This window comes from Dendrobates tinctorius, unplaced genomic scaffold, assembly GCF_039654945.1.
Source record: "Dendrobates tinctorius isolate UK_male_01 unplaced genomic scaffold, ASM3965494v1 ptg000060l, whole genome shotgun sequence".
NCBI classification, from domain to species: domain Eukaryota; kingdom Metazoa; phylum Chordata; class Amphibia; order Anura; family Dendrobatidae; genus Dendrobates; species Dendrobates tinctorius.
The window spans coordinates 17,441,490-17,469,195 of NW_027361728.1; the positions used below are offsets into that span (position 1 = coordinate 17,441,490).

The 27,706-nt window shown below is 45.0% G+C and overlaps 1 protein-coding gene across 6 annotated transcripts in view; it reads right to left on the bottom strand.

Annotated features, from left to right (window-relative positions):
- Window positions 1-27,706, bottom strand: part of ATP11B (ATPase phospholipid transporting 11B (putative)) — a 198,816-nt gene that overhangs the window by 93,115 nt on the left and 77,995 nt on the right. For all 6 annotated transcript variants that reach the window (XM_073578764.1, XM_073578767.1, XM_073578763.1 and 3 more), the window contains exons 8-12: window positions 13,983-14,030; window positions 12,291-12,355; window positions 9,352-9,433; window positions 7,499-7,649; window positions 4,005-4,202 (exon numbers count right to left, since the gene is read on the bottom strand). In XM_073578764.1, coding sequence (XP_073434865.1) covers window positions 4,005-4,202; window positions 7,499-7,649; window positions 9,352-9,433; window positions 12,291-12,355; window positions 13,983-14,030 — 544 coding nt within the window. The remainder of the gene's footprint in view (window positions 1-4,004; window positions 4,203-7,498; window positions 7,650-9,351; window positions 9,434-12,290; window positions 12,356-13,982; window positions 14,031-27,706) is intronic.

Sequence of the window (27,706 nt, forward strand, 5' to 3'; positions counted from 1 at the left end):
AGCAAAATTGGCGTCGGCTGCGGCATTTACCTAAACAGCTATAAAAACTAAAACTTTTGAAAAAGAAAAAAACAGGAACCTAGTAACATAGGAGCACTCTCGCCCTCATCAAAAATTAAACCAGGGGATACCATCACTGAGCACAGCGTCCGGTATTGTTGACATCTAGGAATTCGCCGAGAGAGCTCCAATTAGAACTTGATTGAAAGGATCCGAAGTAACAGCAGCCACATTAGGATTCCTTCGCAGGGGATCCCCTATGGGACCGCAGCCACTCAGTCGCCTCGCCGGATCTGTGAAAAATACGGAGGAACCTTCATGAACAACCCGAAGTCGGGCCGGATATATCATCGAGTATACGATGTTTCTGTCCCTGAGCCGTTTCTTGACCTCGAATTGTGCCCGCTGCTTCTGCAGTTCCATGGAAAAGTCCGGAAAGATGGAAACGACATCTTAATACATCGACATCTTGTTGAACTTAATAGGACTCTTCAGTCGTTCAAGACGCAGAATGGTATCTCTGTCCTTACAATTGAGCAAGCGTGCCAGGAAAGGCCGAGGCGGGGCCCCCTGGAGGCAGGGGTCTTGTATGGACCCTGTGGGCTCTTTCAACAGCGAACATTGAGGAGAATTCATCTCCCAGGGAGGCCTTAAGCCAATCCTCCAGAAACTGCTCAGGATGCTGACCTTCCGAGCGCTCAGGCAGACCAACGATACGGATATTATTCCGGCGCATTCTGTTTTCTAAATCATCCGCCTTCTGCTTCCAAGCATTCATGGAGCCCGCCACCTTCGTTAATTTAGCCTCCATACGTGTAATGGTATCTTCCACCTTGGACACCCTGGTCTCCACCTCCGTAATGCGTCCCTTCATGGCCTGCATATCCTGACGAAGTCTCCCCACCTCCGTGTAAACATTCTCAATTTTCTCCGTCAGGGATGTCCTGGTCAAAGAAATAGCTTGCATCAACTGCTCAGATGCCTGTTTAAGGGTCAACTCCTCCTGTTCCGCCTCATCTTCACCCCCAGAGGGGCGATTTTTACGCTGAACTTGAGAGGAAGTGCTCCTATTATGTCGTGCACTTTCAGCGGGGTCAGGTCTGACAAACTCCTTCAGTTTTTCCGTCGCTCCTGATCCTTTAAATCGGCTCATGGTTATCTGCAGTGCGGTCTAATAAAAAAGCTGAAGACGTGTGGTCCGGATATCACCCACCACGGATAGGGGTCACAGCAGGGCTGGTAATAGTTAATTGTAATTCAGGCTGCAGAGGGATGCCACAGGGATTATGAGAACGGCAACCAGCCTCACTTAGCACAGTTCCTTGTGGCCAGGGGGAGGGAGAAGGGGCCCCACATAGACAGCTGCAGTGGGGGAGGGTGTACAGAGCCTCCCTTATTAATAGCGCCAGCCGGAGCAGTGAGCAATAAATAGGAGGGATACCACGCAGGACCCACTATTTCAGGGCACTCACCGCACGCCCCCTCAAGATTTCCAGCCTGTATCTTCACTGCCTGGCGGCGGTGCAGCAGTTGTAAGCAGACGCTGCAGCTCTCAGTAGCTGAGCTGCGCGCCCAAGATGGCCGCCGCCTCGTGGGGGATCTAGCCACCTGCTCCTGTCTCCCCCACCGCCTGCTCTCAGAAATTGCCTCACGACTTGCCGCGGGGTACCCAGGGGGTCCCCACATCCAAAGGGGTCCAGCCAGCGCCCGGTAAGCCACCAGAGAGAGGTCCTAAGTCCAGGATCCAGCAGGATGATGAGGAGCTCTCCTAGCCAGCGTCCTCTCCTGCTCACGGCATAGCCACGCCCCCCAATGCCTTCATCTTGCAGGAACTGCTGACACACTCCAGCCACATGAGGTCTGGCATTGTCCTGCATTAGGAAGAACCCAGGCCAACTGCACCAGCATATGGTCTCACAAGGGGTCTAAGGATCTCATCTCGGTACCTAATGGCAGTCAGGCTACCTCTGGCGAGCACATGGAGGGCTGTGCGGCCCTCCAAAGAAATGCCACCCCACATCATTACTGACCCACTGCCAAACCGGTCATGCTGAAGGATGTTGCAGGCAGCAGATCACTCTTCACAGATTGACTCTGTCACGTCTGTCATATGTGCTCAGTGTGAACCTGCTTTCATCTGTGAAGAGCACAGGGCGCCAGTGGCGAATTTGCCAATCCTGGCGTTCTGTGGCAAATGCCAAGCATCCTGCACGGTGTTGGTCTGTGAGCACAACCCCCCATCCGTGGACATCGAGCCCTCAGACCATCCTCATGGAGTCGGTTTCTAACCGTTTGTGCAGACTCATGCACATTTGTGGCCTGCTGGAGGTCATTTTGCAGAGCTATGGGAGTGCTCCTCCTGTTCCTCCTTGCACAAAGGTGGAGGTAGCGGTCCTGCTGCTGGGTTGTTTTCCTCCTACGGCCCCCTCCACGTCTCCTGGTGTACTGACCTGTCCCCTGGTAGCGCCTCCGGCCTCTGGACACTATGCTGACAGACACAGCAAACCTTCTTGCCACAGCTCGCATTGATGTGCCATCCTGGATGAGCTGCACTACCTGAGCCACTTGTGTGGGTTGTAGAGTCCGTCTCATGCTACTAAGAGTGTGAAAGCACAACCAACATTCAAAAGTGACCAAAACATCAGCCAGAAAGCATTGGTACTGAGATGTGGTCTGTGGTCCCCACCTGCAGAAACACTCCTTTATGGAGTATGTCTTGATAATTTCCAATAATTTCCATCTGCTGTCTATTCCATTTGCACAATAGCATGTGAAATTGATTGTCATTCAGTGTTGCTTCCTGAGTGGACAGTTTAATTTCACAGAAGTTTGACTTATTTGGAGTTATATTCTGTTGTTTAAGGGTTCCCCTTATTTTTTTGAGCAGTGTATATATTTGTTCTATGAAGTAAAACTTCCTTTAGGGCTAGTACCTTATTGAGCAACATAAAATCTCAGACTGCAAAATATTAACTAGAAAGATGCAGGACACACAAAAAAATTTGGATCTCACAAACTGAGACTAAAGGAAAAACAAACTCCTGCAATCTTCTGCTCCGCTAGACCAAATTGCTACAAAGAGCAAGCAACGAAGTGCAAGTACACACAGTGCTCACATCAATACATTGGTTTTAACTAGAAACAGAGAAAATCGCTTTTTCTTGTACCAAATGAAATATATTACATTCTGCACATACAATCAGCTGATCGTCACCTCAAGATGCCTATTGTGTTTGTGCATAGGAACCCTTCTTAAGGCCCCGTTACATTTAGCGATGCACCAGCGATCCCGACCACGATATGACCCGGTCAGGATCGCTGGTGCATCACTAAATGGTCGCTAGTCAGCTGCCAAACAGGCAGATCTCACTAGCGATGCAGCAGCGGTCGTACTCACCTGTCAGACGCGGCGAAGGTGACCGTCTTCGGCCCGCCCATTGCTCGCTCGTCAGCGCCAGCAGGAAGCAGACGACGAGAAATGGACCAGGCCGATCTCGTGTGATCAGCAATAGCCAGCGGGGGAGCCAGTCGGAGGTGAGTATCACATGTAGCGATATCGCTAGTGATATCGCTGCTGCGTCACAAAATCGGTGACGCTTTAGCGATATCGCTACAGTATGTGTAAAGGGCCCTTTACACAAAACAAGCAGCTCAGACTAAGGTGTGGCTGCCAAATGGAAAGCAATGTGCAAGTCACAACTACAATTCCTGCAGACAAAACAAGTAAGGCTTCTGCATCAGGAGATCTCATTCAGCTAATGGGAACAGTGTCATGACAGATTAATCCTCTTGTCAGTGCTTTGAGGCTAGACGGTAGCAAGCTTGAGATATTATCAGTTGGTTCACAGAAGAGTCAGTATATTCATAGAGAATGATTTCGCAGATGAAAAATAAGTAAAAGAAAACAGAAAAATACAAGACAAACTAAGTATTCAGAAGAAAAAAAACTAAAAAAGAAAGGAACAAGTGGATGTACACGCTATTTAACAGCCGCAAAACATTACCTGTCCAAGCTCTTCGTTCAGGTCAGATGTATTAACCTGTGCCCTTTGATTGCTTTCTTCGTGATACAGATCAAGGTCCCAACCAATGAAAAATGACCCAAGGAATTTCTGCATCTCCACCGTCACATACAGGGATATAGGGATGATAAAATTATACAGTACTAGAAATGCCAAAAAATCTGAAATGAATTTAAGAATCTAGAAAAAAAAATATCTATGTTAGTGAAGCATTTAATAGCCAATCAGGAAAATAATTCATTCCTAAAAGATGATTCATATATACGGTAATATAATGGATCTGGGTAGGGTGAGTATTATTGGACTTAATTATTTTACTTGCCAGCAAATTTTACGAAATCACATTTCTATGATTGAAACCTGTCACCAGGTTTTTAGCTATGCAATCTGAGAGCAGCATGACGTAGGGAAACAGACCAAGTTTCCAGAGATGTGTCATTTACTGGGTTGCTTGCTGTAGTTTTTATAAAATAACTTTCATCAGAAAGAGATAATGATAATCTTTACTTTAATATAGCGCTAACATTCTGCAGCGCTTTACAGTTTGCACACATTGTCCCTGATGGGGCTCACAATCTAAATTCCCTATCAGGATGTCTTTGGAATGTGGAAAGAAACCAGAGAATCCAGAGGAAACCCTCGCAAATACAAACTCCTTGCAGATGTTGCCCTTGGTGGGACTTGAACCAAGGACTAGAGCGCTGCAAGGCTGCAAAGCTAACCACTGAGCCACCGTGCTGCCCAATAGATCAAAAGAGGACAACTTGGCCTGCTGCCACGCATTCCAACCACGTCCCCATGACTGACAGGCAGCTTTCTCTGTACACTATGAATAGGCAGAAAGCTGCCAGTCATAGGTGTGTGTGGAGGGGGGTTTATACAGAGCCCAACTTTCAGAAGACTGCTAGATCTGCAGCAGATAATGCAAACAAAACCAGTAAAGTAAATTATATGTTGTTGGAATCAGGGACTCTGCCTCCAAATCATGCTGTGTAGGATAGCAAAAACCTGGTGACAGGTTCCCTTTAAATATCTTGAAGTTTTACGATGACCTATTATAAACATTGTTTAAAAACCAATTGTACGGATAATTGCTAATATTACATAGGTTTTATGCAATTAGAGAGTCAAACGTAAAGCAACGGTTACAAACAAGCAAAAGGTTTCTCCTAACTCCCTATTTAGTCTCAAAATTCTAAGCCATTTTTCTAATATACTTGCTTTAAAATTTCCCTACAGTTCCTAACTACACTCTATAACTGATTTTGTATTTTTTTTTCCTGTTTCCCGTCTGATGACCATTCACTTGAGTATCACCAGTGCATGCTGGGATCAGGGGGGCAGAGTCTGTGGTCACTATAACAGCCTCTGCCCCCTCCCTGAAATGAAGCGTCATCAGTGAAGCTTGGTCATAACATAATTAAAACAATGATTTTGTCACGATTCATTTTTGGATTTGTAGCAGCTCTGATTCTGCTATAATTTAAATGTTGCTTTTTTTCTTTATGGGTCAGCAAATATACTGTTAGTATCCTTGCTGGCAGCTGCTTTTTGGCTGGTCAGCTGATGTGGGTGGTGAACACTCCCACCATCCTTTAAATAGTCACATGACGCATCAGCTGACTGTCTACAAGAGTAACTCTTTGCAGACCAGCCTAGAGTTAGGAGCGCTATGGTGTCAGTGGTGTAGCTGCTGCAGAGTTTGTGTTCCTGGTGCTGTATCCTCTGCTGTTTGGAGTTTTGTAGCAGAGCAGGTGGCTGAGTATTGTTTCCCATTCCTCATCTATCTCGTGTTTGTCACTTCCCTGTGTTTTTACCATCTGAAGTGGTGAGGCCAGCGTCCTTGCTAACCTGTGCACTGGCCAGGGTATATTGAGGTGACAATCAGAGAATAGGCATGTGACAGCGGCGGGGAGGGACCCGCATAAGGCATTAGGGGAGATTAGGGACAGGCACAGGTTGGCGTCAGGGGGTGCCCCATCCCTTGCTCCCTACTGTTAGGGCCTTCCTCTCCCTATTTCATCCCATCATTTGTGTATGTTACGCCGTCCGCCAGAGTTACCCATCCCGAGTATGACAGATTTATTGGGAATGCAACAACAGAAGATATAGAAGAGTCAATTCATTTAGCTTTTAAATACTTGCATGCTCATATATACTGTTTCAGGGGATTGATTTCAGTGACAGATTCCCTTTAACCCATACAGGACCTTGCAATTTCCGTTGTTTCCTCCCCTTCATTTTTCTGTACTTTTGATTGACATAAGTCAATTTATTATGTGATGCACTGGAAAGTGGGAAAAAATTTCCAAGTGCACTGAAATTGGAAAAAAAAAATTCCAGAATTTTATTTTTTAACTTTACCATACTCATTATATGTTAAAATATAATATTTTAACATATAATGAGTATGGTAAAGTTAAAAAATAAAATTCTGGAATTTTTTTATTATTATTATTATTATCATTATTATGTGGCAATAAAATTTTCCTGATCAGTACGAGTACGCAGATACCAAAAGATGTATAGTTGTTTATTTTTAATTTAAGTGAGGGAAAAAAAAATTGGAAATTTGAAGCAAAACATTTTTTTGCTTATGTCCCCAAATTCCGAGACTCAATCTCTTAATTTTTCAAGATATGCCACTGTGTGAGGGCTTAAGTTTTTGCACCCTGAGAAAGTATTTTTACCAATACCATTTTGGGGGTAGGTAAGATGTTTTGATTGCTTCTTATTGCATATTAATGAAATGTTGCGGCAGCCAAAAAAACAAAATACTGAAGTTTTTATTTTTTCTTCTTGTTAGGCTGTATACAGATTTCATTAATTTATTTTATATTTTGCTAGATTTGACTTTTATGAACCCAGTGATGCCAAATTTGTATAATTATTTCTTTAAGAGTTTTATTTTTATCGGGTCAAAAGGGGGGCGATTTGAACTTGTGTGTAGAGGGTGGTTGGTATAAAAACTTCTCATTTTTTTACTTTAATAGTCTCCTTAGGGAACTTGAATTGGAGATCATCTGATCGCTTGTGCTATGTATAGAGAAAATCACAATCTCCTATGAACGTCAGGAACAGGCTGGCTTTCACATGAAGATTATATTGCCAAGCACAGGGGTCTACAGCAGACCTCCGACTGTCCTGACAAGCAACCGGCGTGCTGCAATCACGTGACAGGTGCACTGATGGGAGCATGGAATGATGCACCTTGCTGCCGACGCATGTTAAATGCAGGATTGAAAGCAGGATTTAACAGGTTAACAGCAGCGGGCGGAGCTCCGCTTAATTTCTTTTGCTTTCTAATACGCATGCAGAAAGACATAGTTCAGAATGTTGGGTATTTGGTTCTCCAAATGCCAACTAGGTTAATCTCTTACTAATCCCACAGATCGTGAAATTATAGAAGTTAACTGTCCTATAAGCGTACGCTAACATATCATTCAAGTATTTTTACAATGCTTTTATTTTTTTACCTTGCTGCTATTTCTGTCATGTTCTGTTTTTTGGTTGTACCATGGTTCATCCCATTTTTCCTCCGCTTGCCATGCATATTTTAAGATTGTACTGAGAATAGCTTCAAATAGCAGAATAATCAGGTACACAAGCAAAAAGGTGTTCATGGACCTATGCAAGTAAATGAACTGATGAAATATCAATACTAAATCAGAATAAGGCACTCCTATCTTCTAGGTGCTCAAGTAGGGCCCTACTCCTTATGCAGCAAACAAGCAACTTGCCACTCTTAGTAGATGAAAAGATAAATTATCACTATTTCACCAAAATTGACTCACAGAATGTGCATGAGATTTCGGTCATCTAGAAGACCTTCCCGAGATGCACATAAATTCTGTAAAGAGAGACATCGAAAGAGAATAAGTTCCATGGTACAACAGATCCACGCAGAATGAGGGCGCCAGTGAACAGCAGGCACCTTCTACTTTCATCTACAAGTCCCAAGTTCATTGTTTGCTGTTGAAATATCGAGACTGACAGCTACTAACAAAGTGCAAAAAGAGAACAGGGTAATAAAAACTTAAGCAATTCCCATTTTCATAAAAGGTTATTGCCAGACTGTTGTATTTACAAGCACAAATTTTTGTGAAAGTGCTTGTTTTTACCTATAATATTCATCTATAAAGATGGAAATACCCCTTTATACATCATGGTCTAAATTATTGGGTACAAAGAAAAACAGGCTATATAGCATCATCATTTTGTTGCAAATGTTTTAAAGCACCACAATAGTGGGGGTTTTTTATTACAGTGCTGGAGTGGTGTCACTCGTGTAAGTTCACTGTCCGTGTCTCATCCATACTAGTAGTCATATTCATTTGTTAGTGGCACAGCTCCAGTCAGTCTCTAGCAGTTTGTGACCTGCTGGAGCGATCTGAAAGTCACAACTCGTGCAAGTCAGAACAAATCCATAATGAGGCACTCAGACTTACACAGAGAGTTGTGACTTCCTGTCAGTCAGTAGTTGCAGTCACAATATGGAGGGGGGGACCAGAGGAAGAGCTAAAGACAGCAGCTGGTAAGTATAAGACTAGGCTCAGGGAACTTACATTAGTAGCACCTCTCCAGCATTGCAATAAAAAGAAAAAATGGAGTTGTGCTTTAATATACCGTATTTTTTTGATTATAAGACGCATTTTTTCCCACAAAATTTTAGGGGAAAATGAGGGTGTGTCTTATTAATGCGGATATACCTTACCAGCCGCGGTGGAGCAGGGTCCCAGGGTTGCTGCTGCAGGCCGCAGGCTGGGATGAGGGGGTGTTCCGATGTGCGCCAACTGCCAACATTTTGTGAAAGCCCAGAGCCATATAAGTGCGGGGGCTCTGGGTTTTCACAAAACGTCGGCAGAGTCCCTGCACCACCGAACACCCACAGCGGCGCACATTGGAACAACCCTTTTATCCCAGCCTGCGGCAACGCTCCACTCTTGCCTCCTCCAGCAGTGACCCTGGGACCCTGCTTCACGGCAGCCACCACCCCTGGTAAGCAATAAGACACATGGATTATAAGAAGCACAACTATTTTATTAAGAAAACATTTTTTTTTCCTATTTTTCGCCTCAAAATTTGGGGTGCATCTTATAATCCGCAAAATACGGTAACCTGTATTTTATTCTTTCAACCCCATGCTGCATTCACTGGACAGTCCTATGCATTGATCTACATCTTCACTGTATGACTCTCCATGCTGCATTTCGACACCACTATTCAATGTGACAGGCTCCTTTTACCAAGGCACTTTATATACACAGTAATTATAGTAACGTTATAGCACTGGGCTTGTTCTGGTTTACTGAAAAATAAAATGTCATACTTTTCCACTGCAGATCGCTTCTGTGATTTACTCTTGTAATTCAAAGCCATTTTTGCCTCCATCCCTGTATACACAGCAACTCCTGTCAAATAAAGGAGAATTAAATGTAATTGTAGAAAGAAGCAGTTACTGTGTCAAGGCTATCGACTTACCATTTCATATATGTTAATCTTTAAATAAAATTACCAAGTGTTTAATTGGAAAATATTAGTAAAGTAAAAAAAAAAGGAATATTTTCTACTGTTCCGGATTAGAAATACCAAATTGACATAATGAAAAATGGTCAGGTGCTAACGCCAGAGGAAGAGCTCCCTTTTTTTATTCCTTTCGTCTTTCAAAAGGCACTTACATTCTCATGGCACCACTGGCTATAGCAAGAGATTGGCATTTATAAGTATGCCATGGGCATATACACAACTCAATGACCCTCAGTGTGATAGAGTCATCAAATATAGGTCTGCTGCTGAGCTCAGGCACACATGAATAAGCAATCATCAGCAAGGAGGGAGTGAACACGACACACAGGAAACTTCAGAGTCAAGGCTTCAAAATAGCAAGAGATTCCTACTGTACAGATAATATTTTCAGATTAACCCCTTCCTAATATTTGATTTTTGTTTTTGAACACTTTTTTTTAAGCTGCTTCTTCCAACAGCTAAAAGTTTTTTTTGTTTTTTTTAATACTTTTCAATTCCCACAGGATAAATGAACATGCAATTGTACAAAACACTGCAATATATTAGTATTCTAAAATATTGTCAAGCACTATGAAGCACTTTGGGTATTAAAGTAATTTTACATTGTGTGACTTTCTCCTTCGGCAGCTGGCAGAATTCAGTGGAGTCATCTTGTGATGACGTACTCTCGGTAGGTCTACATCTATCATTCCCAAAGCTTCTTCTAACTCTAGGTCTGTATCTTTTTATAAATTTTAGTGAAAGACTTTCTCTGCCATTCAAAACATTTTATAAGAAGTCAGACTACCCCCATATCATATTTTCAGGTGAAGTCGATTTCGGTTTTTTTTTTTTTTTCTTTTTTAAACAGTGGGACTTTGTGCGGATTTCTCGCTAAGAGATTAGCATCACACAGGCATCTTCTGTCACAGTATTCACAGGTAACTTGAGACTGTCTTTGATCATCCTGGAGCTGATCATTGGCTGAGCCTTTGCCATTCTGGCTATTCTTCCATCCATTTCAATGGTAGTCTTAAAGCATTGGAGATCATTTTAGCTGAAGAGCCTATCATTGTCTGCACTTCTTTATGCTTTACCCTCTCCAATAAACTTTTTAATCAAAGTACACTGTTCTTCTGAACAATGTCTCGAACGACCCATATTTCTCAGGCTTTCAAGGAGAAATGCGCGTACAACACGTCCTGGCTTCGCCCTAAAATAAGGGCCACCTGATTTACACCTGTTTCTTCACAGAATGACTGACCTCACTAATTGAACGCCACACTGCTATTAATTTGAACAACCCCCTTTTCAATTAATTATTCTAATACACAGACTCAAAAACATGCAGATCATGAATGTGGAGTCTGGTGGTTTTCTTAGAATCTACTGCATTGTTTGACATGTGGTAATATAATCTATACCAAAAACAGTGATTAATCTGGTTAGTCATACTGGACTACTACTATTTTGAACACTACTGTATAGTGCACACTTCGCACACTGTCAGGATTCTCAGGTGTTGCTGGTGAGAGTGGGAAGTCATTTTATTAGAAGTATGCAAACACCTGCCAACTAGATGTGCTCAGCCTCACTCAATACAAAAGTGAGTAAAAGTACAAATTGCATACTTGAAATCACATGATCAGTGTGCACACACCAGACAACCCCTTTAATGAAAGTCTATGAGAGCTTTGTTCTGTGTCTCATAGACTTACATTTAAAAGTGATTACCGGTCACACAGAAGATGCTGTAGTGAACCAGCTAATGAAACCTGGAATCACATGATCCAGGAGAAATTGGGCTTGAAAATGACAGAAGGCAATGACTGCCAAGTACCGCATTTTTCGGACTACAAGGCGCACTTTTTTCCTCAAAAATTCTGTGGGAAAACAGGGGTGCGTCTTATAGTCGGAATGTTCTTACAGCTAGCGTGGTGGTAGCAGGAGTCGGGCGATTCTTCTTCCAGTGGTCCGACGCTGCGGAGTGATGATCTCGCTCCCATCCCAGTCTGGTGTGGCAGTTTCGGCGGTGCTTGGTGCAGAAGGGGGCTCCGGCAACAATATGTGAAAGCCCAAAGCCCCCGCAGTTCTAATGCCTCGATGCTGTGGCCTCTGGGAAAATGGCCGCGGGAGGCGGCGCAAGTGCAGATTGAGATCTCGTTTCATAAGATCTTGGGACGAGATCTCGTTGCCAAGATCTCAATCTGCACCTGGGGAATCAATCTGGCCTCCGGGAAAAGGGCCGCCTGAGGCGGCACATGCGCAGATTGAGATCTCGTCGCCGAGATCTTGTCTCCCGAGATCTCGTTGCAGAGATCTCAATCTGCGCATGTGCCGCTTCTGGAGGCCATTTTCCCAGAGGCCACATCATCAAGGCAATAGAAGTAAAGGGGCTCCAGGCTGGGATGGGAGAGAGATCATCTCCCTCCAGCGTCGGACCACCAGAAGAGTCACCCGACTGCTCTTGCCACCAGCGCTGCCGATCCCCCAAGACGGACCCCCATTTGACGCATTTATTTTTTTCCCCCATGTTCCTTCTAAAAATTTGGGGTGTGTCTTATGATCCGGTGCGTCTTATAGTCCAAAAAATATGGTACTTTGATGATCACACTTAATATAGTTTAACAATAGCTAACAAATGAGGAATTTAAAAAAAAAAAAAAAATCAAAACTGCCTTAGTGAGATTTCAAGGATTTATGTAATATACGCAAAAGACATTTACAAAAAGTTTTCACATTTTATTTGCATTTAAAACATACCAAAAATTTCCTTTGTGTTTTTCAACCTTGTCCCACGAAGCAAAAGATTTTCAGGACCAAGAGGCCTTTATAGAAAAAAACAAAGTTATATAAATATCTAACATTCGCTTCCAACAACCTGAAAAACCTAGCTAGACTGTCTTTAAGTGAATAAAATGTGGATTACATGTTATGGCTTGTATGTTAAGTGGAGGCCAAACGTGTGATGTGAACAGAGCCTAAGTATTTAAAACATAATACACACACACACACACACGGTATATACGTATATTTAAATACAGATGTTTGCTAGCCCGATGAAGTAATATTATGGACAAAGTCTGCATGTTGCAAGCTTTTCTGGCATACATGCTGAATGGCAATTACAAGCCTAATGTGTGCGTAGTCTTATCCAAAAGACAATCAGCTGCTAGAATATTTAATTATTGTATAAAGCTTGAATACTTAAAATTTATCTCCTCGAGTGTCTGCTTTTGTTAAAGGTGTTGTCCAATAAACAAAGTACATTTTAATTAATAGATCTTGGAATAATAAATAACAATTGGAAGTGTGAAAAAAATGTTCCTCTTAAGATGGATGATCTTATAAATGTTCATGGGACAACTGTTCTTATATCTCCATAACATAACAAATCAAGAGCATCTTTTCACACAACTCGGTGCTGTGCAGCTGCTCTGTAATCCCTAGAGATTTAAGAAAAAACTGACAAATGGAATGATAACACCTAGTTGTCAAAATGTGATCGTCCATAGATGGATAATTTCAACGCTGATTGCACAGTATCAATGTACCGGATTCACCCCTATTGGTTCTACTGACAACACTGCGGATTTTAAAATCTGCACCACATCCATTCTTTGTGCAGAACTCACTTTTTTAAAGCCAAAATATGAGTATCCAATTATTCAAAGACGTTCACGACATTGAGGACATCTTACATTGTAGCATAAATGCTGCGTTTTAGTCTGAATTTTTTCTTGTATGAAATTCTGCTGTGTTTAACAGTTCAACCACATGGATGATTTCATAAAAACTCATGCTTATTATGCATTCAAGCACCCTGGAGAACGTTACATTTCTTGGTGCTTTTTATCTTCTGATAGGCTTCAATGAGGAGAATTAGTAAAATATATATAAAAAAACGCATTTGCACTTTTAAGCACAGCAATCCAATATTTCTACAATAAAAAAAACATGGTATCATTTGCACTAAAAACAAAGTGAGAAATTAAAAAAACAAAAAAACAACATGCAATAATCACAAAATGATTGTTATTCATTGTTATTGTGTTATGAAGATACTTGATGGAAAAACATTTAATATTCGCAAGTGAAAACTTGGCCCTAACTTTTATTTTAATGACATCCCCTAATTTATTGTTCCTTACCGCCCTTAAATAGCTACAAGAAAACCTACATCATCTTTTCAGCATGAGCAATTACCATCTGAGGTAGTAGCTGCATTTAAAGGGAATTTGTCACCCCCTTGGACTTACCTAAGCTACAGATTCCCTTTAAATTTACATTTCTCTTTAGGTTTTCCCAACTGGACAACTATTAAAAAAACAGCTCAGGTAATAAGGAAGCTGAAGATATCTTTACTCTGTTCAAATTACAGGTTACAAACAAGGCTGAGAATTACAGTTTGGTGTCCAGTGTGAACAGTAAACAAGAAACATGAACCAGAATTACCTTACAATATCCTCTGAATGTTCCCGCAGGGTCATTCTTCCAACAAACCTAAGAAAACATTTACATTGCATCAGTACATACTGTAAATATGATTTATTTTAAGCTACATTTATCAATTTCTGCAGTAGATATTTTTAGCCAGATAATAACAACGTCAGCAAACAGTTAAGGTGTGTGCACACGTTGCAGATTCTGCTGCGGTGTACAGTACCATTTTATCCAATGTAAAACAAAAAACGCTGTGCACATGCTGCGGATTTTCTGCGGATCTGAATCCACAGCATGTCAATTCTTTGTGCAGAGCAGCAGTGTTTTTACACCTGCTCCATTCTAGGAATCCACAGATGTAAAGACTCAGGGGAAATCCTCACAAAATCTGCAGAAAATCTGCACTAAATTCGCAGGTCATTTTACCTGCAGATTTAGCAAAATCTGCGTGGACAAATCAGCAGCAGAATCCGCAACGTGTGCACATACCCTTATATGACTTGTACAAGTTTCCAAAATACTTCCTGCATAAATTCCTTATGGCATTCAAGATCTCTGCTTGCAGTCAATCAATAGGAACCTTGAGTTTTTAATCTTGGGATAACCACCTGCCCATGACCTTGTGAGGCTCACACATGTGCGGGGCTCGATACAGGGCAGCTCTCCTAACTGTATAGTAAAAGCACTCATTCTCATCCCATGCTCAGGACAGGTTTTCATCCCATACAAGCAAGAATCTTGAAATTTGTGAGGAACAGAAAGAGAAAATAGACTGCATAATTGTATCATGTTTCATTATATAGAGGATTACAATTATGAAGCGGAATATCTCTTTAATGAGAAACTAAATGTTTACAAAATGTTTTATATAGTCTTGATCTTTAACAGCAGATTGGTGGAAGTTCAGGTCCTGACACCTCACTGATTGCATTAAAAGCCAAAGCCCAGCTCCTGTCTGACCGTACACTCAGGAGTATGGAGTACAAATTCAATAGAAAAATAGAGCACAGAGACCCCGTCAAAGCTTTTACACAAGGAAACAGGTCGTAACTGGGCCCAAATTGGGCAACTTTTGGCATTTTCTCAACAGTATCTCCCAGTTCCACCAACATGGCTGAAGATGGGGAGGGGCAGAGGTGTGAAGCCACCGCTCATCTAATTCATGACGAGCTGTAGTGTTCCTAGGAGTAAGATTTCCCTGACTGGAGCAAGACTTCTGGCAAGCCACTCGTCAAATGCTCCACAGTCCCCCACCAAATCATCAATCAGGAGAGCTTGATTCCAACAAGCCCCCTTATCAACATAGACAAGAAAATCAAAAGTCTTGATGAATTGGTGCCACAGACTTTCGATTGAATCTGAATACTCCCAATTTGCACAGATATGCGCTTTTGCCTGCTGAGCTGCAAGCTTCTGAGAGATTTTTTGAGCGATCGGTGGAGATCTCTCTTTCTATATATATAGTCCGGCAATTAGAGCTGAGCAAACTTGTTCGGAAAACACTTGCCAAGCTCAAATTTGGTATGAATGTTGGACATCCAGATTTGTGTTCGGATTCCCAAGCATTTTCCTCAAAATTGGCAAAATTTGGCTAAAGTTCAGGAAAATGATCGAGTTTCCACTAATGCATTTGTTAGGACTTTGGCTAGGACAGTGGTGCTGTAAAAAGAGCAGGGTGGTGTGTGTGTGTGGGGGGGGGGGGGCAAGCTTGATGAGGGGAGGGTGTGGAGAGAGGTAAGAGTAGCAGCGGACTGTACTTTATTAACTTAATGTGATTCTGGCAGCCAATCAGGACACAGAAATCATCCACAATGTGCAGACACAAGGGCTTCTATCATTGGCTGCCAAAATCACATGTCCCTCTCTATAGAAAAAGAGGACATGTTTTTGCGCCTTTTTGTCAGTGGAACAGCGCAGACAAGCTACTCCTGCAAATAGTCAGATAGTCCAGATAGATAGGATCCGGTGTGAAATCGACCTTCCAGCATTTAAATCGTTTGTGCTAATAGTGTGGGCCAGACACCAGGCCACATTTCAGTATCTACAGTAAATATTTCTGTTACTAGGGTGGTCCAGACAGCAGGCCACATTTATGAATCTAACTCATTACTGCCAATTGAGTTGTCTAGACACCAGCCCACATTTCTGAATCTGAATCCATTCTGCTAATAGTGTGGTCCAGACATTCAGTTTTTATTAGTCGAGACAGTTTGTTAATTTAGTGACAGGTGACTGACAGCTGGTTGAAAGAGAGAAAGAACATATCCAACATAAGTGGGGGGGGGGGGAGCAAGGATGTGGTGAAAGGAGGAATATGTTTGATGTTCAAGGTGTATGTGGGTTAAGTGGTAATGATACTGAAAGTTCTACTGAACAGTCTCGTCCTATCCAAAAACAACATAAACAACATCTATTTCTGCACGGGCTACTCGACTCCCTTTCTTTGGCAGCCGCAGAGCGGTATGCCTTGTAGATGAGGGCCAGAAAGTGCATGTGCTCCACTGGCAAGTGCTGCATCAACGGCGTCTCCTCCTCTTCCTCCACCTTAACATCACACACATTACAGTCCTCAGAGGTGACACCCCAATTGCCCTAGTTACCCCCCCCATGTCACAACTCTCCAACCGCCCAAATGATTGTGGGGAACCACAGATGGGCAAGTCTGCAGAGCTGTTCACTCATTCTATTCCACAGGCATCAGAGTTCTGCTCCAAACATTCACATAATCATGAAAGGAAAGCAACTGCAACAACGTCCCAAATTTTTTTCAGTTGGATCAGGGGCTGGACGTAGAAAGGTTCGAGCAGAATCCAAACCCTTGTCACCACCAGACGTTAACCCCCCGGGGGTGGAGGTGATCCTGATAAGACTCAGATATCTGAGGCACATGTGGACTGTACTGTACTGTCAGGGCAGGAAGAGGAGGAGGGTGACTCTCAGGGTGAGGAGTGGGAGAACAGAGAGAATGTCAATTAAGTTGTTTTTCTTTTTCTATTGATTTGTTATTAGACATCCTTGATAAGGGCCAGAGAGCCGAAACGATGGAAATTTTGTCTTGTCCGTTTCATATGTCGGCTGTGAATAAAGATTCTTTGTATCATATTGCCGTAGTGGCAAATGTTGTGAATTCTCTTGATTTGACTTCTGAGTCGGGGCTCCCTCTGGTGGTTATTGCGGGTAGTGGAGCTGGCCGAGTTGACAGAAGTCTGCCACCTGACGACGATGATTCGAAGTCAGGGGTTACTGACTGGGAGGATATAAGTGAGCAGGCTTCCCTCAGTTGCTGCTGGTGATTGGTTTCTTCCTGTGCATTTTGAGGTCTGTTGTCTCCTGCCCGATCCTGCATTTTTCAGTTAAGTTGTTTATTTGCTAATCCTTTGCATCTGATCTGGTTTTGCCTTTTTCTGCTTTGATGTGAGGGTTCAGCGTGCTCCCTGCTGTGGCAGTGCTGGACCCTGCTCCATATGTTACAGCTTGTGTCAGTTTGTTCAGTCCCCTGTTATATTAGTCTCTTTTGCTTTGCTGCCAGTTCACACCAGAATGCTGATATAGTTGGGGGAGAGGTCGTGAGACCTCAGTGGTTTTTTTTTACATCAGATGCGTTGGATTTTTTAGGGTTTTTGCGTGATTGCAGACAGTGTCTTTCCTGTCCTTTTCTGTCTAGACAGTTTGGGTTCCATCATTTGCTCAGTCTATTTTCTGCCTGTGTTTGTGCCTCATCTTGTCTTACCGACAATATATGTTGGGGGCTATTACTTGGGGGTTCTACTCCGGGGCAGTTTAGATTTCACCATTCTTGCTTTAGGTGTTGTGAACTCCCTTGCTCGGATTTGAGCCGAAGCTCCCTCTGGTGGTTACTGAGAGTAGTGGAGCTTGCCAGGAGGATGGAAGTTCTCCACCTGACTATGATAATTGGGAACCTGGGACTACTGGCTGGGAGCATATAATGGAGCTGGCTGCTCTTGAAGGTTGCTGGTGATTTTTCCTCCTTGTGCATTTGGAGTTCTTTTGTCCCCTGCCTGATCTGTATGTTCAGTTAAGTGATTCTTTTGCTAATCCTTTGCATTTAATCTGGTTGTGCCTTTTTTTTGCTTTCTGCTCTGTTGCTACGGTTCAGCGTGCTCCCTGCTGGGGGTAGCGCTGGGCCCTGCTTCATATGTCACAGCTTGTTCAGTCCTCTGTTGTTAGTGTCTTCTTGCTTTGCTTCCAGTTTATATCAGAGTGCTGATCTAGCGGGGGTGAGGTCGTGTGACCTCAGGTTTTTTGTATATCAGAAGTGTTGGACTTTTTTAGGGTTTTGTGCGGGATTGCAGACGGTATCTTTTCTGTCCTGTCCTGTCTAGACAGCTTGGGCCCCACCGTTTGCTCAGTCTGTTTTCTGCCTGTGTTTGTGTCTCATCTTATCTCACCGACAATATATGTTTGGGGGCTGTCTATTCCTTTGGGGATCTGCTCCGGGGCAGTTTAGATTTCACCGGCTGTGACGAAGCGTCTAGGGCATCGTAGGAACGCTCCACGGCTACTGCTAGTTGTGTTGATAGGTTCAGGGGTCTGCAATCCGCTTAGTTACCAACCTCTCTGGTCTTCTGGTGGCTTAGGTTGTTCCGGCTATCCTCCTCGATGATCCATTCATAACATTTAGGCTTAGTTAGCTCACCGGCTATGCCGAGGCGTCTAGGGCATCGTAGGTATGCCCCACGGCTACTGCTAGTTGTGTTGTTAGGATTAGGGGTCTGCAATTCGCTAAGTTACCAACCTTTCTGGTTTCCTGGTGGCCTAGCCTATTCCTGCCATCCTCCTGGGTGACTTATTCATAACAGGCAAATATTGCAGTAATCTGACTAGTACATGCATGAAAAGACACATTCGCGATCAACACGCGTTAGAATTGGAATCTTACTGTGCTAAAATGCAGACTAGCAGGCCTCACCAAACACGTCTGCTGATTCTTTCTCCTCAGTCACTGTGGAAAGTGTTCTCACAGAGGTCTCCAGCCACAGAACCTCCATTTGTTTACCCACTAAAGTTGGGGTGAGTGAAAGCCCATCAGCTGTTATAGAAGTGGAGATGTCTGCTGTTTTTTGTTTCACCAAGCACATCACATCTTCATCTTTCCACTATAACATCTCCGCCTGCACCTCACTCACAGTCCAGAAGTTTGTCGTGTTCACCATACTCCACCTTCTCTCAGCATAGCAGCCAGCCCTCGGTTCCGCAGTTGTGGTCACGTAAAAGAATGTTTCATCCTACATGTGCCAAAGCTAAGAGCTTGAACTCCACCATCTTCAATCTGTTGGCCAAGGCAATGTCTTTCAGCCTGGTGGATACAGAGAGTTTCCAAAAGCTGATAGCCGTTGCAGTCCCCCAGTCGCCATGAGTTCTCCAAGAAAGCGGTGCCTGCGCTACACCAGCAAAACATCATCACCCGTTCCTTGAAAAAAATCGTAGTTACTTACCGATAACGGTATTTCTCTAATCCCATGATGGCACCACCGAGAGAGAGGGATCCACCCTCAGGGACAGGAAACCTACAGATGAAAAAGGCGGTACCTCTCTCCCACATCAGTTGGTTTACAGAGCATTACACAGAACTTTCAGCTGCAACTCTAATGGTTATAAAAATCCAAAATTAATCAAATTAAGCTTAATAGAGGCACCGTGTGGCTAAGTACTAAAGCTAACTAATTCACTCTAATGTGCACACCTGTGTGTAAAAGGGAGGGGATGTACGGGTGCAGTCATGGGATCAGAGAAATACCGGTATCGATAAGTTACTACGATTTTCTCTTTCCCCCATGACGGCACCACGGAGAGAATTACAAAGATTGTACATCTAGGGAGGGACCACCGCCTCCAGAACCCTTTTCCCAAAGGTGAGATCTGAGGAGGAGGTTAAGTCTAGACGGTAATGTTTGAAAAATGTAGAGGAGGAAGACCAAGTGGCCGCTCTACATATCTGGTCTATTGAAGCGCCAGCTTTCTCCGCCCAGGATGATGCCACTGCCTTGGTTCAGTGGGCCCTTACGTCCTCCGGGATGGCGGCCCCGCAAGAGAAGTAGGATAGGGTGATGGCCTCTCTTATCCACCTCACCAGTGTGGCCTTCGATGCTTTTTGACCCTTCCGAGGACCCTGAAAACAGACAAACAGAGCCCTATCCTTCCTAAACTCCCTTGTGGTTGTCAAATATTGGACCAGGCATCTTTTTACATCTAAAGTGTGTAATACCTCTTCTGTTTTGTTTTTGAGATTGGGACAGGAGGGTAGGGAGATTTCCTGGGTCCTATGAAACTGTGAAGACACCTTGGGGAGATATGCTGGGTCAGTTCTAAGAATTACCCTATCATCCAGAACTTGCGTGAAGGGTGAGTGGGCAGACAAAGCTTGTATATCACTAATGCGGCGGGCAGACGTTAAGGCTACGAGGAGGGAGGTCTTAAGGGACAATATTTTTAAGGGAGTCTCCGCTAGGGGTTCGAAGGGAGATTTGGTTAGTGCGTTTAGCACTAGGTTTAGATCCCAGGGGGAAGTGGTGCGTAGGGGGATCGGCCTAGATCTACTTGAGGCTCTAATGAATCTCATAACCCATCTATCTTTGGCTAGGTCATGGTTATACAAAGCTCCCAAGGCCCCCTCCTGTACTTTTAAGGTGCTGGTAGCTAACCCCTTTCCCAACCCCCTCTGTGGGAATTCCAGAATCTTGTCTACAGGGATTTTGCCCGTTGGGTCGGAGCCAGACACTGACATGAATTTTTTCCACACTTTGCCATATGCTTTAGTGGTTACTGGGTTTCTGCTTTGTAGTAGCGTGGTTACCAAGTTTGACGAGAAGCCCTTGTTACTTAGGAGCTCCCTCTCAAAAGCCAAGCTGTCATGTGTAGGTTTTTTATGTGGGGATGATACACTGGGCCCTGGTCCCTGGAATAGCAGGTCAGGAGTTTCTGGTAAACCCAGGGATCCGTTACGGACATTCTTCTCAGCCAGGAGAACCATATTCTCCGTGGCCAGAAGGGCGTTATTACCACTACCGTCGCCTTGTCCCCCCCCGTATTTTCCTCAGTACTAAGGGGATGAGAGATATTGGGGGGGGAAGGCGTAGGCCAGATGATAATCCCAGGGTATCGTGAAAGCGTCTAGAGCTACTGGGCCCCACCAGGGATCGATTGAGCAGAAGGTTTCCAACTTCCGGTTCTGACTGTTCGCAAATAAGTATTTCTAGCCGGCCACAGAGTTTCACGATCTGGTTGAAGACTATCTAGCTTAGTTCCCACTCCCCCTGTTTTAGACGTGTCCTGCTTAAAAAGTCCGCCGTTAGATTTTCTGCACCTTTTATGTGAAGGGCTGTCAGGGATTCTAGATTGAGTTCTGCCAGGTGGAAGATGGACTTTGTTACCTCCATCAGTGGTCGAGATTTGGTGCCCCCCTGGTGGTTTAGATATGCTACCACTACCTGGTTGTCTGAGAAGACCCTTGTGTGATGGAAACGAAGTGAATCTAGAAAATGAATGAGAGCTAGTTTTACTGCCAGCAGCTCCTTCATATTTGAGGAAGCAGACTCTCTTCCCTGGTCCCAGGGCCCTTGTGCCACCTGGTTGCCTAGATGTGCACCCCACCCCCAGGGGCTTGCGTCCGTAGTTAGGATCTTTGTTGCAGGCAATGCCCAAGGAACCCCCTTGGCAAGGTTGGCTGGAACAGTCCACCACGATAAGGAATGTCTTGTCTCTGGTGAGATGTTTAACTGCATGTCTAAATTCCCGTGTAGGGAAACGTCTGCGTCTAATATTTCCCACTGTAAGTCTCGAGTATGGCTCTGTGCCCACTGAACTGCTGGCATGCAGGCTGTAATTGACCCTAATAGTGACATTGCTTTTCTCAGGGTAGAGTTCGGGGAAGCCATCATTTGTGACGCCATTTGTGTCATTTTTTCAACCTTCGCCTGCGGAAGATAACATTTCTGTTCGATTGAGTCCAGTGTTATCCCCAAGTATTCTTGCACCTGACTTGGTACGAGTCTGGACTTGGGCAAGTTCAGCATCCACCCTAGACTCAGTAGAGCCCTCATGACCATGTCCAATTGTTGTTTGCAGTGGTGAAAGGTGACCCCTATTAAGAGATCGTCCAGATATGGGACTATCAGAATGTTTTGCTCTCTTATGTGGGCCATTACCTCTGACATTACCTTTGTAAATACCCTTGGGGCAATGGCTAGCCTGAAGGGGAGGGCTCTGAACCGATAATGCTTTATCTCCCCCTGGATTGTCACCGCCAACCTGAGGTATTTCCTGTGGTCTCTGTGAATAGGCACATGGTAGTATGCGTCTAAGTCTAATACGGCCATGAAGCAAGCTGGGGAAAGCATTTTTATACAAGATTTTATAGTTTCCATTTTGAAGTGCTGAATTTCTAGGAATTTGTTCAGCCTTTTTAGATTTATGATCGCCTGTATGATCCGTCTGGCTTCTTGCGAAGGAAGAGAGGGGAGTAGAAGCCTTTGCCCCTGTCTAGGTAGGGGACTTCTTGTAACACGTTTTTCTCTCTTAGATTCGCTATTTCTTGTTGTAGAGCCAGCTGTTCGTGTAATGCCCTTTGGGGAGTTATCACAAAAGAATCATTTGGGAGGGTAATGAATTTTAGCCTCAGACCTTCCTTTATTATGTTTAGTATCCATGAACTCGCGGATATTTTTTCCCAGGCCTGGAGAAAGTAGGATAATCTTCCCCCGACCCGGGGAGTACCTTCATTGTGGCTTCTTGTTGTCGGGGGGTTTGTTAAACATAAAGCCTTTATTCTTGTTCCTTCTATCCTCCCATCCTTCTTTGTTCCCTTTTGGGGGCTTCCGCCGCACAAACCTTCTGTTCCGAAAAGGTCGTTTGTATGACTGGCTGGGGAATCCGGGAAAGGATTTCTTCTTGTCCCAGGCCTTGTCTAAGATGTCGTCCAGTGTTGGGCCAAATAAGAATTCCCCCTCGCATGGGATTGCACACAATTTGGCTTTTGTCTGCAAATCTCCCAGCCAGCATTTCAGCCATAAGGCACGTCTTGCGTCATTTGAGAAGGCCGTTGTCCCGGCTGCCAGTCTGGTTGAGTCTACCGACGCATCCGCCAGAAACGCTGCTCTCCCTTCATTACCGAAACAGATCTCTGTATCGTTTCTCTCGGGACCTTCCCCTTTATCTGAGAATCTAAATGGTCCAGCCAGACCATCAAGGCACGTGCCATACATGTGGTTGCTATGGCTGGCTTTAGCCCTCCTCCTGCTGCTTCCCAAGCGGTTTTTTAAAAAGTTTCAGCTTTTTTATCCATTGGGTCCTTCAGGGTACCCATGTCTTCGAAGGACAGGGCAAAGTTTTTAGAAGCCCTCCGGTTTTTTTTTTTCTCTAGCCCTCCGAACATTATATCTTGGGCCGTTTTCTTGGGGCATTCGTCTACCAGTCCCATAGTTGTCCTCACAGCTTTTACCAGGGCGTCCGTCTCCTCAATGGGAAAGCAGCTGCGTCCCCCTTCTGAGGATGATGAAGAGGACTGGGAAGATGATGAATCACTTGAGTCGGATAGTTCACTTCCCGACTCACTGACGCTCGACTCTGGGGATCTATGCCTGGACCGGCGTTCCTTTTTTGAGGTTCTGGCGCCCTTAAGGGCGTCTTCGACCTGGGTTTTTATTAATGTTTTGAGGTCTAAAGCAAACCTCGGGGATTCCTCCTGTATTGTCTGCGCTCTATGCAAGCCGCACAGAGCTTTTTCTCCCACGTAGGGGGTAGCTCCTCCGTGCATATAGCACATACCATGTGTTTAGATTTGGTAGTGCATTTACGCCCCTGAAAAAGAAAAAATTAATAGTCGCAAATTAGCGAGCGGGCATTCACGGAGATCACTCACCCTCCTGTGGAACGAACGATACCGTCTCGGGCGTAGGGATTATCTCCACTGCTGAATCCACTTCTGGCTGTGCCGCCATGGTGGAGCTTTGGCTGCGCCGCAATCCCTTATGACCGCTGCTGCTGCGCTGCTGGGAAGTCGCGTTGGCGCTGTAGGTGCTGGTGCGGTTCCTGCGTTTGCTGTGGCCCCTGCTTCGGGGACCGCCGCCGTGTCTCCTTCTCCCTCTGCGGTTTCCCACTCATGGTGAACGCTTCCTTCTCCTTCAGCATGCTTTTTTTAAACCTTATTCTTTTTTTTTTTTTCCTTTTTTGAATTTGCCGCAGCCGCCGCCCCATTCCCAGGGATCCCTGCGCCCCGCCGGAAGTCTCGTGCGTGCGCACTGCGAGATTACCCAGCGGTGCACCGCGCCTCCCTTCTCCCTAATGGAGCTCTCGTTGGCCGCCGTCGCCTCCCCCGCTCTCAGGTATGGCAGGCTCTGACCTGTGGCCCTCGGTGACCGCCGCCACCTGCAAAGGCTGCCTTGTCCAGTTCGGCAGGGCTCTCCAGTAGTGACCGCCGTCACAACATTGCAGGAGGCGCTTTTTTTTTTTTCTCCTTTTTTGGGATCCGCAGACTTCCTGGCTTCTTCACTGCCTCTCCCCACTCACCCTCAAGGCCCGCCGACCCCGGTGGTGGTGCTTCGGGGGGGGGGAAGCCTGTTCAAGGCCTCGACCCAGCCGAGGCAGGGAGCCCCGCTGCCTATCACCGGTCTGGATCGGTCCCCGGAAACCTGTGACGACTTGTCAGGTACGTGCTGTAGGTTCCCCGTCAGGGACAGGAAACCAACTGATGTGGGAGAGAGGTACCGCCTTTTTCATCTGTAGGTTTCCTGTCCCTGAGGGCGGATCCCTCTTTCTCCGTGGTGCCGTCATGGTGGAAAGAGAAAATCTGTCTCTGGGGTGCATTTCACCACTGCTTCCTGGACGAACAAACATGGCCAGGGGCATTACAGCTTGCTGACTGGGGAATGGCGACTGTGGCGGCAGGCGGGAAAGGGGCTGCTTCACAAGTCTTGGAATCCCCAAGGCTTGCAGAACAAACCTATCTTCCTCCATTTCTTCTACCTCCTCCACCTCCTGTATGGCCTCCACCTGCACCCTCAACCTCTCGCTTAATGAGACATGTGCTCCAACAGTGCAGAGACAATCATCCCTCCCCCCACACCGTACTGCGCAACCAGGGAACACCGCAATCAGGCAGTATTTAAATTAATATGCCTTGGAGATCGCAGTAACACAGTTCAAGAGTTGTTGGCAGCTATCCAGGTCAACTTTGAGCAATGGCTGTCTCCACTGAATCAGGAGCTAGGAAATGCAGTGTGCGATAACGGTGAAAACCTGATAGCGGCCCTACGCCGGGGCAACCTCACACGTGCCTTGCATGGCTCACATCCTGAACTTGGTGGTACAGCAATTTCTCAGCAGCTGCGTGCTCACTTCTGTTATTCGCACCCAGCAGGTCATTGACTTGCATCGCTACAGAGGTCTTTCGGCCTACCGGTTAGCCGTTAGATATGCCATGTGCCAACATGGTGGAATTCCACTCTGTACATGTTGCAGCAGCAACGAGCCCTGGTGTAGTATGCACTTTTGAATAGCCTGGGCCAACGCAGTATGGACATGGTGCAAATCACGCATGCGGAGTGGGCACAGATTAAGGACCTCTGCACCCTTCTGCAGTGTTTCAAAATGGCTACTAAGATGGTTAGCGCTGACGATGCCGTCATCAACATCACTACTACGGTCATCTACATGCTGGTGCACACTTTGAATAGTCTGCGGGAGGAGGTGGTAGTCCTAAAGGAAAAGGTGGAAGCAGAGGAGGATGTAGGAGGGATTACAATATCTCAAAGTTTCCGACTGTGGTCACAGGTGGGTGCCATGGGAGGGTGGATTACAGCAAGCAAAAGGGGAACATGGTACCAGATAAATGAGAAGTAGGAGGTTATGGGTGTGCAACAGTCAGGAGATGAAGAGGATAACGATCCACTGTCTGTTGTCCGTGGATTGAGGGGATGGAAGAAGCAAGGTTGAGTATTATCTTGCCACCAACACAATATGGACTCGGACCTCATGGAAGTGCACGACACATGAGCGCCTTCTTGATGCACTATCTTCAACATGATGCCCGTATACTTAGGGTTAGAAATAGTGATGACTACTGGGCTGCCACTGTGGTAGATCCACAGTACAAGAGTCAATTTTTTCAGACACCCCACCGCCCTCCTAGAAAGGGACGAGCGCATGTTGGGGTATCTAAACACGCTTGTAGACAATCTTAAGAGTGGTTTTCCTGAAGACAGCAGTGAGACACACAATGTTCATCACTGTTATAGACAACATATCCCAGGAACATCGAGTGGTCAATGCAAAAATATTTGCAGCAGCGGAAGTGGCAGAAGCAATTTCTGTGAGTCGTATCACACATTTTTTTAGACCAGCCCGTGCACCAGCACAACAGAGTACAAGTCTGACACGTTGTGAATTACTGGAGAGGTGAAGGAGTATCTCAAGCTCAATATCAATGCCATCGGGGGAGGGGTTTGGACCTTTTTGCATTTTGGCATTCAAAAATGGAAGAGTGACATGAGCTCGCCTGTCATGCCTTGGAGGTTTTGTCATATCTGTTCTCTCAGAACGTGTCTTCAGCGCTGCTGGTGCGGTCCTAAAGGATAGGTGCATCCGGCTGTCCCTTTGAAAGTGTAGACCGTCTAACTTTCATCAAGATGAACAAGGCATGGATTTCCAATGACTTTTGCACCCTAGTCGCAGACTGGGTAGATTAGGCTATGGTGTAGTTTTTAGTGTGTTGCACTGATCTAGCGTTATTGCAGTCTGTGACACCTTTGTCGTGGCTCCTGTGCCTGCTGTTGTTACTGCTGCTGATGTTACAAACAATTTTTTTTAAATGTGGAGACTCCAAGTTGGGTCTCCATCTGGTGAGTTGCTGGAGTGGAAGGGGTGTCACAGCCCCATTATACCATTTCTGCTCTGGGGAAATTTATGCCTATTTAGTGGTGAATTAATTTTTGTTTTCTTTTTTAAAGTGGAGACTCCAAATTGGACCTCCTTCATGAGTGTTGCCTGCAGCAGTACGGATCCCAGGCCAGCAGGCCTGCACTTATCTTCAGTCAACTACCTGTGTTACTATCCTTAAATCTTTCTAACAATAATAGTTCTCGAATCTGGCATTTGTGCCACCCAAGTGTGGTTGAGCAGAAAAGCAGATTTGGCTGTTGCATGAGGTATCAGCTTCCAGCACAGCAGGCTTACATCGGTCCCCTCAACCACCACGTCTCAATTAAAAATTACATTCAAAGCTATAAATGTTAGTCCAGACTGGTTGACTGCTGCTGTGCCATTATCAAATTTCTACTATGGGTCAATTGATGCCACTTTTCCTGGTGTCTGCCCCTAATATTTGAAAATGTTTGGACTCCAAATTTGGTCATATGTGTGTTGCTTTAATTTGGCAGGGCTCTTGGAGCACCTGGCCTACACCTGTCAATCATCCACCTGTTATTTATCAATGTTTAAGCTAGAAATGCTGGTCCAGGCCCTATCCCAGGCCCTGTCCCATGCTGCGCAATTACTGTATATACTCGAGTATAAGCCGACCCGAGTATAAGCCGACCCCCTAATTTTGCCACAAAAAAACTGGGAAAACTTATTGACTCGAGTATAAGCCTAGGGTGGGAAATGCTCCATAGATTGTTCCCCCATATGCTGCCCCCATTAGAAGCTCCATAGATTATTCCCCCATATGCTGCCCCCATTAGAAGCTCCATATTGTTCCCCCATATACTGCCCCCATAAGCAGC